At 25.9% G+C, this 12,412-nt stretch overlaps 1 protein-coding gene across 6 annotated transcripts in view; it reads right to left on the bottom strand.

Annotated features, from left to right (window-relative positions):
* Positions 1–7,786: 7,786 nt before the first annotated feature.
* Positions 7,787–12,412, bottom strand: part of LOC100167902 (la-related protein 4) — a 36,572-nt gene continuing 31,946 nt past the window's right edge. For all 6 annotated transcript variants that reach the window (XM_008182787.2, XM_008182789.2, XM_016802786.2 and 3 more), the window contains 6 exons: positions 12,127–12,390; positions 11,800–12,000; positions 10,638–10,845; positions 10,136–10,559; positions 9,209–9,371; positions 7,787–8,613 (listed from right to left, as the gene is read on the bottom strand). In XM_008182787.2, coding sequence (XP_008181009.1) covers positions 9,259–9,371; positions 10,136–10,559; positions 10,638–10,845; positions 11,800–12,000; positions 12,127–12,390 — 1,210 coding nt within the window. In that variant the 3' untranslated portion in view covers positions 7,787–8,613; positions 9,209–9,258. The remainder of the gene's footprint in view (positions 8,614–9,208; positions 9,372–10,135; positions 10,560–10,637; positions 10,846–11,799; positions 12,001–12,126; positions 12,391–12,412) is intronic.

Below are 12,412 nucleotides of genomic sequence, written 5' to 3'. Positions count from 1 at the left end.
TCATATAAATCCTAATAGTTTTCAAAAATTGAATTGCAAATTAGCCTCTGACATTTTTAATCATACAGTAGTTGCAGGGATGACTACTCTAGTTTCTTATGATGAATTACCACGTAGTGCCCTCGATACAATTGAATTCTTAGATTCCATGAATAAACTGTTTGATATGTTTAATTCACATCCAATTTCTACTGAAGTTTCTAATCATGAGGAATTAAGACGTTATTCATTACCATATTCAAACTCTTATTATCAAAAATATTTTTTAAATTTAATGTTTAATTATTTTTTAAATTTAGAAATTCAAAAATTTAATCCTAAAAAAAATGAGTGGGTTAATATATCTAGACACTATGATATAAAATTTGTTAATGGCTGGTTAATATCAATCGCTGGATTAAAACGTCTTTATCAAAATTTATCTAATAATAATCATTCCAAAATAGATCCAATATGTACGTATAGATTAAATCAAGACTGCCTAAAAAAATTTGTTGAAACTGTAAGAAATAAAAATGGAAATGTCATACATCCTACACCCATTCAATTTAAATGTGCTTTTAAAAAACTTTTTTGTCTTGATTACTTTGATCATTATGAAGGTACTTACTGTATTCAAGATTTAGATGATATTTTACTTAGGCTTGAAAATACTCCTACAAGTGAAATTAAAATGCTATTCCCAGAAAAAAATCCTAATCGATTTCCATTACCTATTAGAAACATTAAAAATTACAAACAAATTAATTTACCTGATCAAAATGCTCTGACATACTTTTGCGGTTACTTAATCGGGCAATGTTTAAAAGTTCATCAATGTTCAACTTGTATAAATTTTGCACAAGCAACTACTTTATTATCCAGTGAAGCTTTTTATTCCCATTTTACATCCTATGGAGAAAATCCTAATTTATTATTTCGTGATTTAATTTTGCCGAACTCTACTTTTTATCAGTATATTGTTCAAATTAATCAAGTTTTTAATAGGCATTTTATTTCATTAGCTCCTCAGCCAAATGTGGGTAAGACTCTTAGAGATTTAATTTTAAATACAATTTTTTTCTACCACCCGTGTGATGATTTCCCTAAAGATTTCTTGATAAACCTTTTCTTAAGATTTCGAATATACAATGCATTAAATAGAACCAACAAGGAATCTCAAGTATTACGTACTAATGATAAGAACAAAAAAGTTCAAATACTTTCAAATTTGTAAATATATAATTAAAAATTAAGACCAGCTGCTGATATTAATTAATTTTTATTTATGGCTATTATGTTTCAGTATCTTTAGCCAAGTACTTTTTACTAAGCCGTCCTTTTTAGGACTAAACAATAATAATAATCTTATGTAAGTTAATAAAATTGATGTTTTTTTTTGTTATAATGATTTTGTTTTAATGTAATGTATTATTTATTTATTTGTAATTTTTCTCTTGCAATTTTGATTATATTATGTTCATTGAATAAAGAAAATATATTCTTACTAAATTTTTAATATGTTTGTTCTTTAAACCTAGTATTATAGTCTAAATCTAATTACCTATTATTAAATTAGTCATTCATATTAGTAGATATTATTATAAAATTATATTTTTTCATTAGAATTATTACCTACAATAAGTAATATATTTAAAATTTAAAATTTTAATACATAAACATTAAATCTTAGTAAAATGAACAAGTATTGTTTAAATAATATTGTTCTGTGTAATGCGGCCTATTCACACAGTGTCATACCACTGATAATAGGTAAGACTTTAACTAAGTCAGTTATATATATATATATATATATATATATAAATTAGGTATATATTTTAACTTTTGTTAAATTTCACTGTAAGTACCTACAGATTAATTGTTTTTAGAAGATAAACAATCTGATAGTTGAGTTTCAGGTTTTGCCCAAGTAGTTTGCCCTGTGTTGATGTGATCGTTAGTGTAATAAAAAATAGTATGTGTGGCTCGTGCGGGAAGGCATTTTCAGTATTGGGCGAAATGCACTCGTCAGAAATAGCTCACTTCCCGCCATTGCCACGCAATATACTATTATGAAATTGTTTTTGTAGAATAATCTGGTTGTTGCATAGATTTTTTTTATTAGTATTTTATTTTAGTATAATGAATAATGATTATTATGCATACAGATACAGAAGTCTATACCACGGTCCTTACAATACATACACTTTTGGTTACATTTTATAACCTCCACGCTTAAATAAAATACACAACCAAATCGTTGCGTTCATGGAATATTGTTTTTGTAGAATAGTCTGGTTGTTACATAGATCCCTACAATACCTTTGCCGTGATCGATGAACGCAGAGTCGTGTCAAAAAAATAGTCTTGTGCGAATTGCAGCTCTCGCTCGTCACTTTCCGCCCTTGCCACACAATATACTATTAAAATGATGTGTATTTTTTTTAATTTATGTCTGTGTGCACGATAAGTAGTCGAAATAATATTGGTAACCTACTGTACAGCAGAGCGACACCCACTTGCCCGCCCTTTTTTGTTGATTTGCGTTTCAAAATTAAAATCGATGGTGTTCAAAAAAAAACTACATAAGTATGAATAAATAAAATAAGTTTTGAAGAAAGTTGTCCTGTAAGGATGACCTAATCTATATATGTATTAAAATAATAACACAATGGCATGTTGACTGAGGGATGCTATCTTTAATAATTTATAGGGCTTCATTAAAAGGTTTAAAACACTTTTTTTTGTTTTTATTAAGAGGACGTCACACCCGCATGTGTTGTCTCTGTCTTACAACATAAAAAAAACTGTTTTGCGTGGCACAACTTTTATCTTTCTGTGTTTGTAGTAGTGGCTCCAAAATGTCTGAACATATAGGGTAGAAAATTATCTATGCAACAGCATGCCTATATTTTAGATAACATAAATACAACAAAAGTTATTTGCTTTTAAATATTTGTTTTTTTTTCATTTGCTTATAAAAAATGATTGGATACTGCTATTAAAAATGCACACTGTTGCACAGGTAAAGTTCTTCTTTTACGTGTTATGAAAATTTGGTATTTCTACAATAAATATGGTGAAAGATGTCCCTCGCAACACAGTTTTTGCTATGTTGTAAATTTGCAAGACGGAGACAACATATGCAGGTGTGACATGCTCTTAATAAAAAACGTGTTTTTTTCACACCCTGCTCAGTGATGAGGTACACTCGTCTCCTACGGTAATTATTACTATACAGCAGAGATTTTTCTATTTATTTTAATTGTATCCAAAATTTAAGACTAACGCCAGTATGCTAGTACCAAAGCCATAATTATTAGTTAATTCATATTTTTTACACATGATAAATTAAATACATCCAAACAAGAGAAATTAAAAAGGACACCGATTTTTAAACCAGAAGCAAATTTTTCAAAGACCAAGTCAGCAGGTTACATAACCAAAGGTTATGAATCAATACTTATTTTTGGTCTTGTCAATATTTAGTAAATTTAAAAATAATAAAACGAGCAGCAAATATTAATCACTTAAGTTATGACTTATATATTATGAGTAATTTGTATTAATCTTTTTTTTTAAATTATAACTGCCATAAAATTAATAGCTAGAATGTGAGATTACCTTTCTTTTCAACATCCTGGAGAAGGCATTGATCAATGATCTGTAATAATTGTGAAATAAATAATAAGCTTATATATATGTTTAACTTTGAAAGTTCAATGCAATTTCTACTTTTTAAAATTATTTCATTTTTACTACTATGGAGTTTAAACTATTAATTGTATGTATTATTGCAATTTAATAAATTGGTTCAGAACACGGATCAGGTTAGGTTTGAGAATTTCAGGTAGTAGGTACACAGGAAATCGGAAAACTTATTTGGGTGAAAAGAATATAAAAACATATTATTGTACAATTACCATATAATTGTTATACATATCTATGATAAAATACAATAAAACAAAGTTTGCTATTTGTTTTTCTTTATAATATATTATAATGTATGTATTTATAAGATTAATAATCAAATATCACAAAAATTCCAAATCAAACAAGACTCCATGAACATTAAACACTTAAACTTGTACGTCATCTATTGGGATGAACCGCACGCCATTTTAAGAGGAGAAAAACACAACTAAATAAAGCTTTAATTATTAGTATATTTATTTTTTTTTTATTTTTTTTTTTCTTACTAATTGGTCATGAAATCCAGTTTGAAAGAACATATTATTATTTACACCTTAACAATTACATAACCACTTTTATTCTTTTTTAAATATTCATATTATTATAATTATCAATATAATAATAGTTTTTACGAATTTTTAAAAAATATAAATATAAATAAGTTAAAATAGTTTTCGATTAAAACAGAAATAAATGGATCAGTCAACTGGTTTCAAACGTTAATGCGATTTGAAATTATAATTATTATAATAACTGTACATCGTGTTACCGTTTGAATTCACATGTAACAATTTATTAATAATATATATTATGATCAATAAACACTCAGTTTTTATAAGATTATTATTATTATATAATATTGTAACAAAAACAGTGGAATTAGGCACAACAGTACAGGTTGATGGAAATCTGGCAGAAGGGGAGTTATAATAAAATCATGAGTAATATTATATAGGTTAACCTAATAATATGGAATACTAAGGCTGGCTGTTAATTCTACATAATATAAAAACCTGGAAGGCCTACATAAATACTAAATAGGTAATGTCAATAGTCGTTTATAATGATAATAATATGCTAAAACGAAAACGATATTCAATTAGAAAACAATTTAATAAAATAGATACTAGGTTTATGATGTAGTATGCACCATAGGCTTAAATATTATTAATGAAGTAGTCTACCTTGGGAATTAATATTTTTGATTACCATATTACAATGATAACAAAGAGTATACTTTTAAAAATATTTTTTATTTATAAATAAATTGAATATATATTAGTAAATTTCACTTAAATTACAAAACAAAACATTTACAACAAATAATGGAACTAAATGATTTCATAACAAGTCAAGGCAAGTAAAAGAAATAATAATTTAATACTATTGAGCTTCGATATTTATTTATTTTTGTAAATAATTCAATGACTACAAAAGAATATACATTTGACACCTAAAGAAAATAAAAATTCAACAAAATAAAAAACTATGACTTCAAACTGTTGTAACCTTTCTGTTAATTAAAATTAAAAATATTATAAAGAATGAATCAATTTTTTTTAAATTTTTATATTTTATTTAAGTTTCCTTCAACTAGGAAGGAATATACATTAATACATATTTTGATATACAAATTGTGTCAGGGCATGGTCAAAAAAAAAATTGAATGATAGCCATTAAGTTACAAAGAATTTCTAATTTTCCAATCAAGCAAACCCTCTCCCGCAACCTTCATGAAATCTTTGAAATAGTAGTATTTAAAAACACTGTGCGTTTGTTGTAGTAACATTGATTAATTTTTAATTATTATTATTATTATTAATGATAATGATAAAGACTCCAATGTATCATTTGCAGTCATATTATGACCAATAAAAAAAATATATTTAATTGCCAAGGCAGTTATTTATACTTAATAAGATATAATGTTTACAGGATATATTATAATAACAGTAATGCAGTAGTTTTAACAAAATATGATATAAAATATTATACATTTTGTATTAATTATATATTAATAGATATATGGTTAATTATGTTTAAAAAGCAGGGTTGCAATCATATTCAATAATATCTTACAAAATTGTTTTATTTAAGTAAATAAAAATCAGATAATTAATGATTGGAAAATCAGTTAATAAATTAAACCATAGGCTAACACACATTGTATAGACATGTATGTATAAATATATATTTATCAATATTAGCCTCCCATGACTAGTACTAAGGGAAATTATTTCCTAATTCCACTTAAATATTTATATATGTTAATTATTTAGCTATTTAGGTATTTAAAAAAAAATAACAAGTATATACATGATTAATAAAAAAATATACATTTTGTCAAAAGAAAAAATGTCATCCCAGTATCCTTCCAACTAATTACATTTTAAAATGTTCTTGAAGAGTACAATTTTAATAATATTCAATATCGAGACATTCAAAATGAAGATTACAAATAACACAATATAACCCAAAATAATTAAACAACTAAAAACAAAAAAGATAAAACAAACAAACAATACTTAATGGGGCTTCCATTATGAGCTTTTTTTTTTTTTATTTTGTTATATTATATATTTTATTTAAGCCATATACCTACTCTATTTTTAAAACAATAAACAACAAACATAACACATATATGGCCATTACAATACACTGGCGAAATGTATCAACCACTATGTAACAATAAACAAAATAATAATAATAATAATAATAATAATAATAATAATAATAATAATAATAATAATAAATTAATAATAATAATAATAAATTGATGTTTTAAATTTTTTCATCGATCAATGAAAATGATTAGAATCTCCAGTGGCAATTAATTTAGAGCATACATATAGTATTAACACCAGATAATTTTATATTCAATTTATTAAGTGTTTTTATTTTTAAATTATGTATAAATGTTAGCAAATTTAAATGACAAATATTATGGTAACTAAAAAGGCAAATTTTGCAAAACGTTTTTGATTTGAAGAGATTTTCAGACCAGTATACAGTTTTGAAATTATCCAAAACATTTATGATTCGATGAATATCCCAAAAAGTTAGTAACAATAAAGAAATCAAATAAATAAAGTAGGTATGGACTCGTTTGACATTTAACTTTAAATCAAATATTGGAGTGCAGAATTTTATTTGAGAATCCTTATTAAATATTGATGTTGGATTTGGATAAGAACATAAACGTTAAGTATTTGTGTAAATTGAGCAAAACCAACCAAGTAAAAATTAAAATTAAGACAATTTTGAATAATTACATATTTTAACATTTAGATACATTTTTGTAGGTTACTTTTATTCTGTGGCTGTTTTTAAACTTTTTGTTTTAATGTATGCAAAATGGTTATGTTAAGTTAAAATGATAAAAGTATAGTATAGAATAATAAGACAGAAAAACCCAAACAGATGACTATCATCAAATAATTTACATTTAACTATATTATATATAAGATAACTAAATTCTATACATTTTAATTCATTTTATTAAATTGTATTTTGGCCATTTGCAATCATGGCCTCAGTAAAAATTTAAAAAAAAAACTAGTCTACTAACTAACTTAGTTCTTAAAGTGTTTTTATCATTTCATCTTTCATTTAAATTTGAAAACATTTTCAGAAGACATTTAAGCAATATAAAATTATAAATTAAATTTTTCTTCCAAAAAAAAAAACCTGATGTCTTCTTATTATGCTTTATCATAAATATTGTAACATTGTTCTACTATATTATATAACTAGAACTCTTTCACTCCTATTAATTTTTTTTTTTTTTATATATCAATAAAAATTAAACTAAAAACAAAAAGTTAAATAAGAATATATAAAAAAAAAAAAACAAAAAAAATAAATAAAATAAAATTGGTCGATTAACGGATGCGGGTGACAAATGTATCATATCGTTTCATGGGATAATTTAACACTTTTTCATCTAAAATAATACAATCAATAAAAATTAATATAATTTAGTGTGAAATACAAAAAATATTGCATACATTAAAATGTTTATACAATTACTTGCATGGTAATGTTAAAATAAAAGACAAAACAAAACAACATTGCTTATAAGTATAAATAATGAAAATATACGTGTTTATAAGCATTCTGTTATTTAAAAATCATCTGAACTAAACAATGAATGAAATATATAACAAGACTGTGATAAGCAAACATAAAGAAACATCAAACCCCTCATTGTAATAACTTCAAGTTTTTAAATTTTGTTCAAATCCAATCAGTCAATACTCACAAAATTTTTTACCATACATAAAAAAAATGTATAAGTACTTATAATAACAATTATTAAATAATGTCAAAAAATAAATATCAATGCAACTGAAAACTTGAGGTTAAGAATATTACAAGCTTGCTAAAATGTAATTACATAATTGGAAATTCTTGATAAATTAAGTTGAAACATAATAGTTACTTGTTAATATTCAAAGTAATTCATAATTATACTATGTCAATGCAAATTACGATTACAAATAATTCAAATTGATATATATATATAAATACATATATAAATATATGACATACAAATATAAACTAATGCATGTTAATGTATAATTTTTATCACAGTTATGTTATTTAAATCTTTTAATATATACATAAACATAAGTATATATGAATATAATATATCTATATAGGAGTTTTGTTTCAAAGTTGTTTTGTTTTATGCATTTTTTTTTTTCATAAAAGGAAACAATCATAAGATATTAAACTTATGTAAAAAAAAAAACTAACATTAAACATAATAATTTGGACAAATTGATTAGAATATAATGACAGTAGGACGGGGATAATTTATCTATCACTGTTGTTTTAAGCCTACCAATTTAAGCATAAAACAATGTTACAATTTGTATGTCGATACTGTCCGGATCCTTCCACTTATTTGCCATACTTGTGTAGTGAATTGTTTTTTAACTGAAAAATTAACCATAAATGACCTTGTGCTTCTAAGCTAAGTTGAATATAATCATCAATTTACATAATATAGAAATTTGGATGTTACTAAAATATAACATAAAACCTATGTATTTGATATTATGGGAATAATAATTTTTACACAACATAAAATTGCTTTTATTTATTAATGTTTTATAAAACATAATTTCGTCGCCGCCGTGCAAAAAGTGTCTAAGTGAAATTTGAACTTTGTTGGGAAACCACAATTGAATATTCATAATGGTCGGGAAATTAAACACTTAATCAAAATAAAACAGCCCATAACTTGGTATATATTGAACATTTTCACTTGGTCGTTTTTTCTATATTTGAAGGAGGACTATGGTAACTATTTGGCCATATTATTTCACTTGGTCACTTTTTGCACGACGGCGACGATTTGTACAAAAAAAGCAAGTGATTAGGAATTTATGATATTTTAGATGGCTAATTTAAGAAAAAAAAACTTCTACTGGTGGAAAACAAAAACTTAAATTTAAATGTTAAAATTATGGAAAAATAATTTTTATTTTTTTAACTTAATGGAGACAGTAAAAATGATTTTAATACTTACAGAACCGTTATATTTTATAAGTTGAGTCACAACTAGGCCTTATGTACATTTTACTTAGGAGACTTAGTACGATTGAATTTTGATGACCCTTTCCTGGGCATTGTTCCCCGTTCACTATTTGCTGTTCTGTGTCCTTTACCAGACCGATTTGTCAGAGGAACCTCTGAAATGAGCATAATCATATTAATATCAAATAACATCTTCTAAACATTGCATAGATTTAATATTACAAAAATATCAATTTGAATATTAATTATTTATAAATTAATAACTTAATAAATCTATCTGTACAGATAACAAACAAAAACTTAACTGTCTTGAAAATAGTTTCAGATTAGATCTTATTAAGATGACTCTACACAAGCATTTAATGTTTCAGTCTTACAAATGTGTAACATAGCAAACTTTATGCTCAGCAGATTATGTTTAGCTCCATACGTTTAAAAATTAGAGTGAATTGACATCTTATAAAATTTAGGTAAGATATAATTTAGGTATTATCTAGGGCATCCTATAAGCTTTTTATTATATTTTAATTTTAAAGCAAGGTATGAATATTATATAATTTTTAATTGTGCGTACATCCTAAATCACTCATAACTCTTTTTAAAATTAAAATATAATAAAAAGCTTATAAGATGCTCTAGATATTTTACCTAGATTTTATAAAATGTCAATTCACTCTAATATTTAAACGTATGGAGCTAAACATAATTTTCTGAGCATAAAGTGCTATGTCACACATTTGTAAGACGGAAACAACAAATGTCTGTGTAGCATCTTCTTAATAAATTCATAAGATAGCAACTTAAGCTAAAAAATAAATATTAAGTGTAGTATAGTCTATAGACATGATGGATGATAAGAAATATAATACAAAATAACTTTATTTTTATAAAAATTATATTAAAAATGTAGTAACTATACCTGCTGTAAGGTTTGATTGCTTAGATTGGGGTATCACAACAGGTATGGTTTCATCTTTTTTTTCTTCTTCTACAATAGGAGATTGCCCAAATGTTATAATGGTAGGAATGTGGCTCTCATTCCTTTCTTTGTGATGCTGTGCTACTTGTGCATAACTTAGTTTATGACCAATATTTGGAGAACCATTCCCGTTAAGGACAGGATTGTTGTTAGCCATATCTGCAGAAAATGTAGCAGGTGGTTGTGGTATGACACAAGCACATTGTGATGGCAAAGCAGCCTTATTATTTGGTACAGTTGGTTTAGTATTAAGAGATGTACCATTGGCTTTAGGCGTAGTAGGTGGCATGTCAGATTTCGCTGGCATTACAGTCTTATCTGTAGGATTTATTATAGAATTCGAAGTTGTAACAATATCCTGAACCTTATAATAAAACAATATAATAGTTTTTCTGTTAGTCTATTATTAATACATTAAAACTATATTAGGATAAACAAATACCTTTGGGAGCAAATTAACAGAGCTCAAAGACATATTTGATACGTCATCAACAATTTCAGTCACAGGTACAAACCCAACAGGAGGCACTGTTTGTAAACCATTTGGTAGACCCTCTGACTTAACAGTTTGGTCTATATCATCATCAGTCTTAGATACAGAGGGTTCAGACAGAACTGTTGAAATACTCGAGGTTGAAATTACAGTAATCCTATAAATCAAAATAAGTCAATAATATTAATGAGTATATTATTATAAATAATTAAGAATGTATAACCAGGGCTCGGATTTTATAGTATTTCCTAATATTACTATAATATACATATAAAAAATAGGAGACATACATTTTTTTTATTTGCTAGGGACTTAAAACATGCAATTTTATAGAGCTATTTATACCATATTTGAAGTAATTTAGATTTTTATTTCTATTTTTTGCTATTATGCACAGTTTAATAATTTATTTTGCAAATAGAAACAATATACCATTTATAATACAAATAACCTAACCTAACAATTCTATTTTCATATTATATATTTTTTTAGGTAGCCCGAGGTATTGGACAGTATATTAAGTTATAACTCATTATCAGTTGTATTTATATATTTTTGTCTAATAATTATTAAATAAATATAAGTTATTTAACCCTTTGGAGAGTGAATTGGGATTTATTAGTTTACACCCAGGGAGTGGATTAAGAATGACTAACTTGGATAAATTATTTAAAGTAAAGACGTATATTTACGTCTTAAATACAATATCGGTATTTTAGTAAAGACGTAAATATACGTCCTATCCTAGCCAGTAGATAGCAACACACGATTCATAAATTATCGTCAATTTAATACGGACATAATATTATAGATAAAATAAGGTTTTTATGTAAAACGTAAATATACGTCCATACTCCCTGAGGCGCGTTTCAACAAAACGTATATATACGTCCATACTCGTCAAAGGGTTAAATTGTTAACAGAAGAAATGTTTTAAAAAATGTTTGATTTTGCTATTTTTCATGTTTATATAGCATAATATAGCATTATATTTCAGTTCTTTTTAGTGCTATAAAGTCCGAGCATTGTTTATAACATTATCATGGAAAAAATAACGACACTTTAGCAGTAGTCTTGATTTAGGTCTCTAACAATAAGTTTTAATAATTACCTAGGATCAATGTTAATACGAGGTGACAACTGGTCATGGGGCAATGAAGTTGGTGACTGGTGTGGTATGGACACAACTTGAGGTGGTAACGGAGGGAACGCATCAGCAGCCAAATCAAAACTACCAGTTGGTGGTTGAGGTATAGTACTTGTGGTTACCACTTCTGGTCCTACTTCATCGTCTTTCTTCCTTCGCCTATATCTATGCAATACAAACAATTTAAGTAATAATTATTTAAAATCGATTGATATGCAATACAACTCAAAATATTAGAATTTTCCATTTTGACAAATAAAATAAAATATTTATGTTAAAAGACTATATTACCTGGGTGGCAATGTTGTAGGATCTTTTGGGATGTTGATTGTTCCACTAGACTGTCTATCAACTACAGTTGAATCTTGATTGTCAACATAGTTTCTGGTTGCATTGGAAATATGCAATGATCCACTACTACTAGATGACTTAGTTAGACTTCCATTTGATGTGTAACTACCAGGACGAGATGGTAAACCACTATCTGAAGCTGAACTTCGGTAATATTCACTACCACCAACAGAGTTATGACGCATTTTTCCATTGGTTCGACCACTATTTGAAATATGTTTTAAAT

The sequence above is a fragment of the Acyrthosiphon pisum genome, chromosome A1, assembly GCF_005508785.2.
Source record: "Acyrthosiphon pisum isolate AL4f chromosome A1, pea_aphid_22Mar2018_4r6ur, whole genome shotgun sequence".
Taxonomy (NCBI): domain Eukaryota; kingdom Metazoa; phylum Arthropoda; class Insecta; order Hemiptera; family Aphididae; genus Acyrthosiphon; species Acyrthosiphon pisum.
Note: the sequence above shows the minus strand (reverse complement) of the source record. Positions and strands in the feature narration are given on the sequence as shown.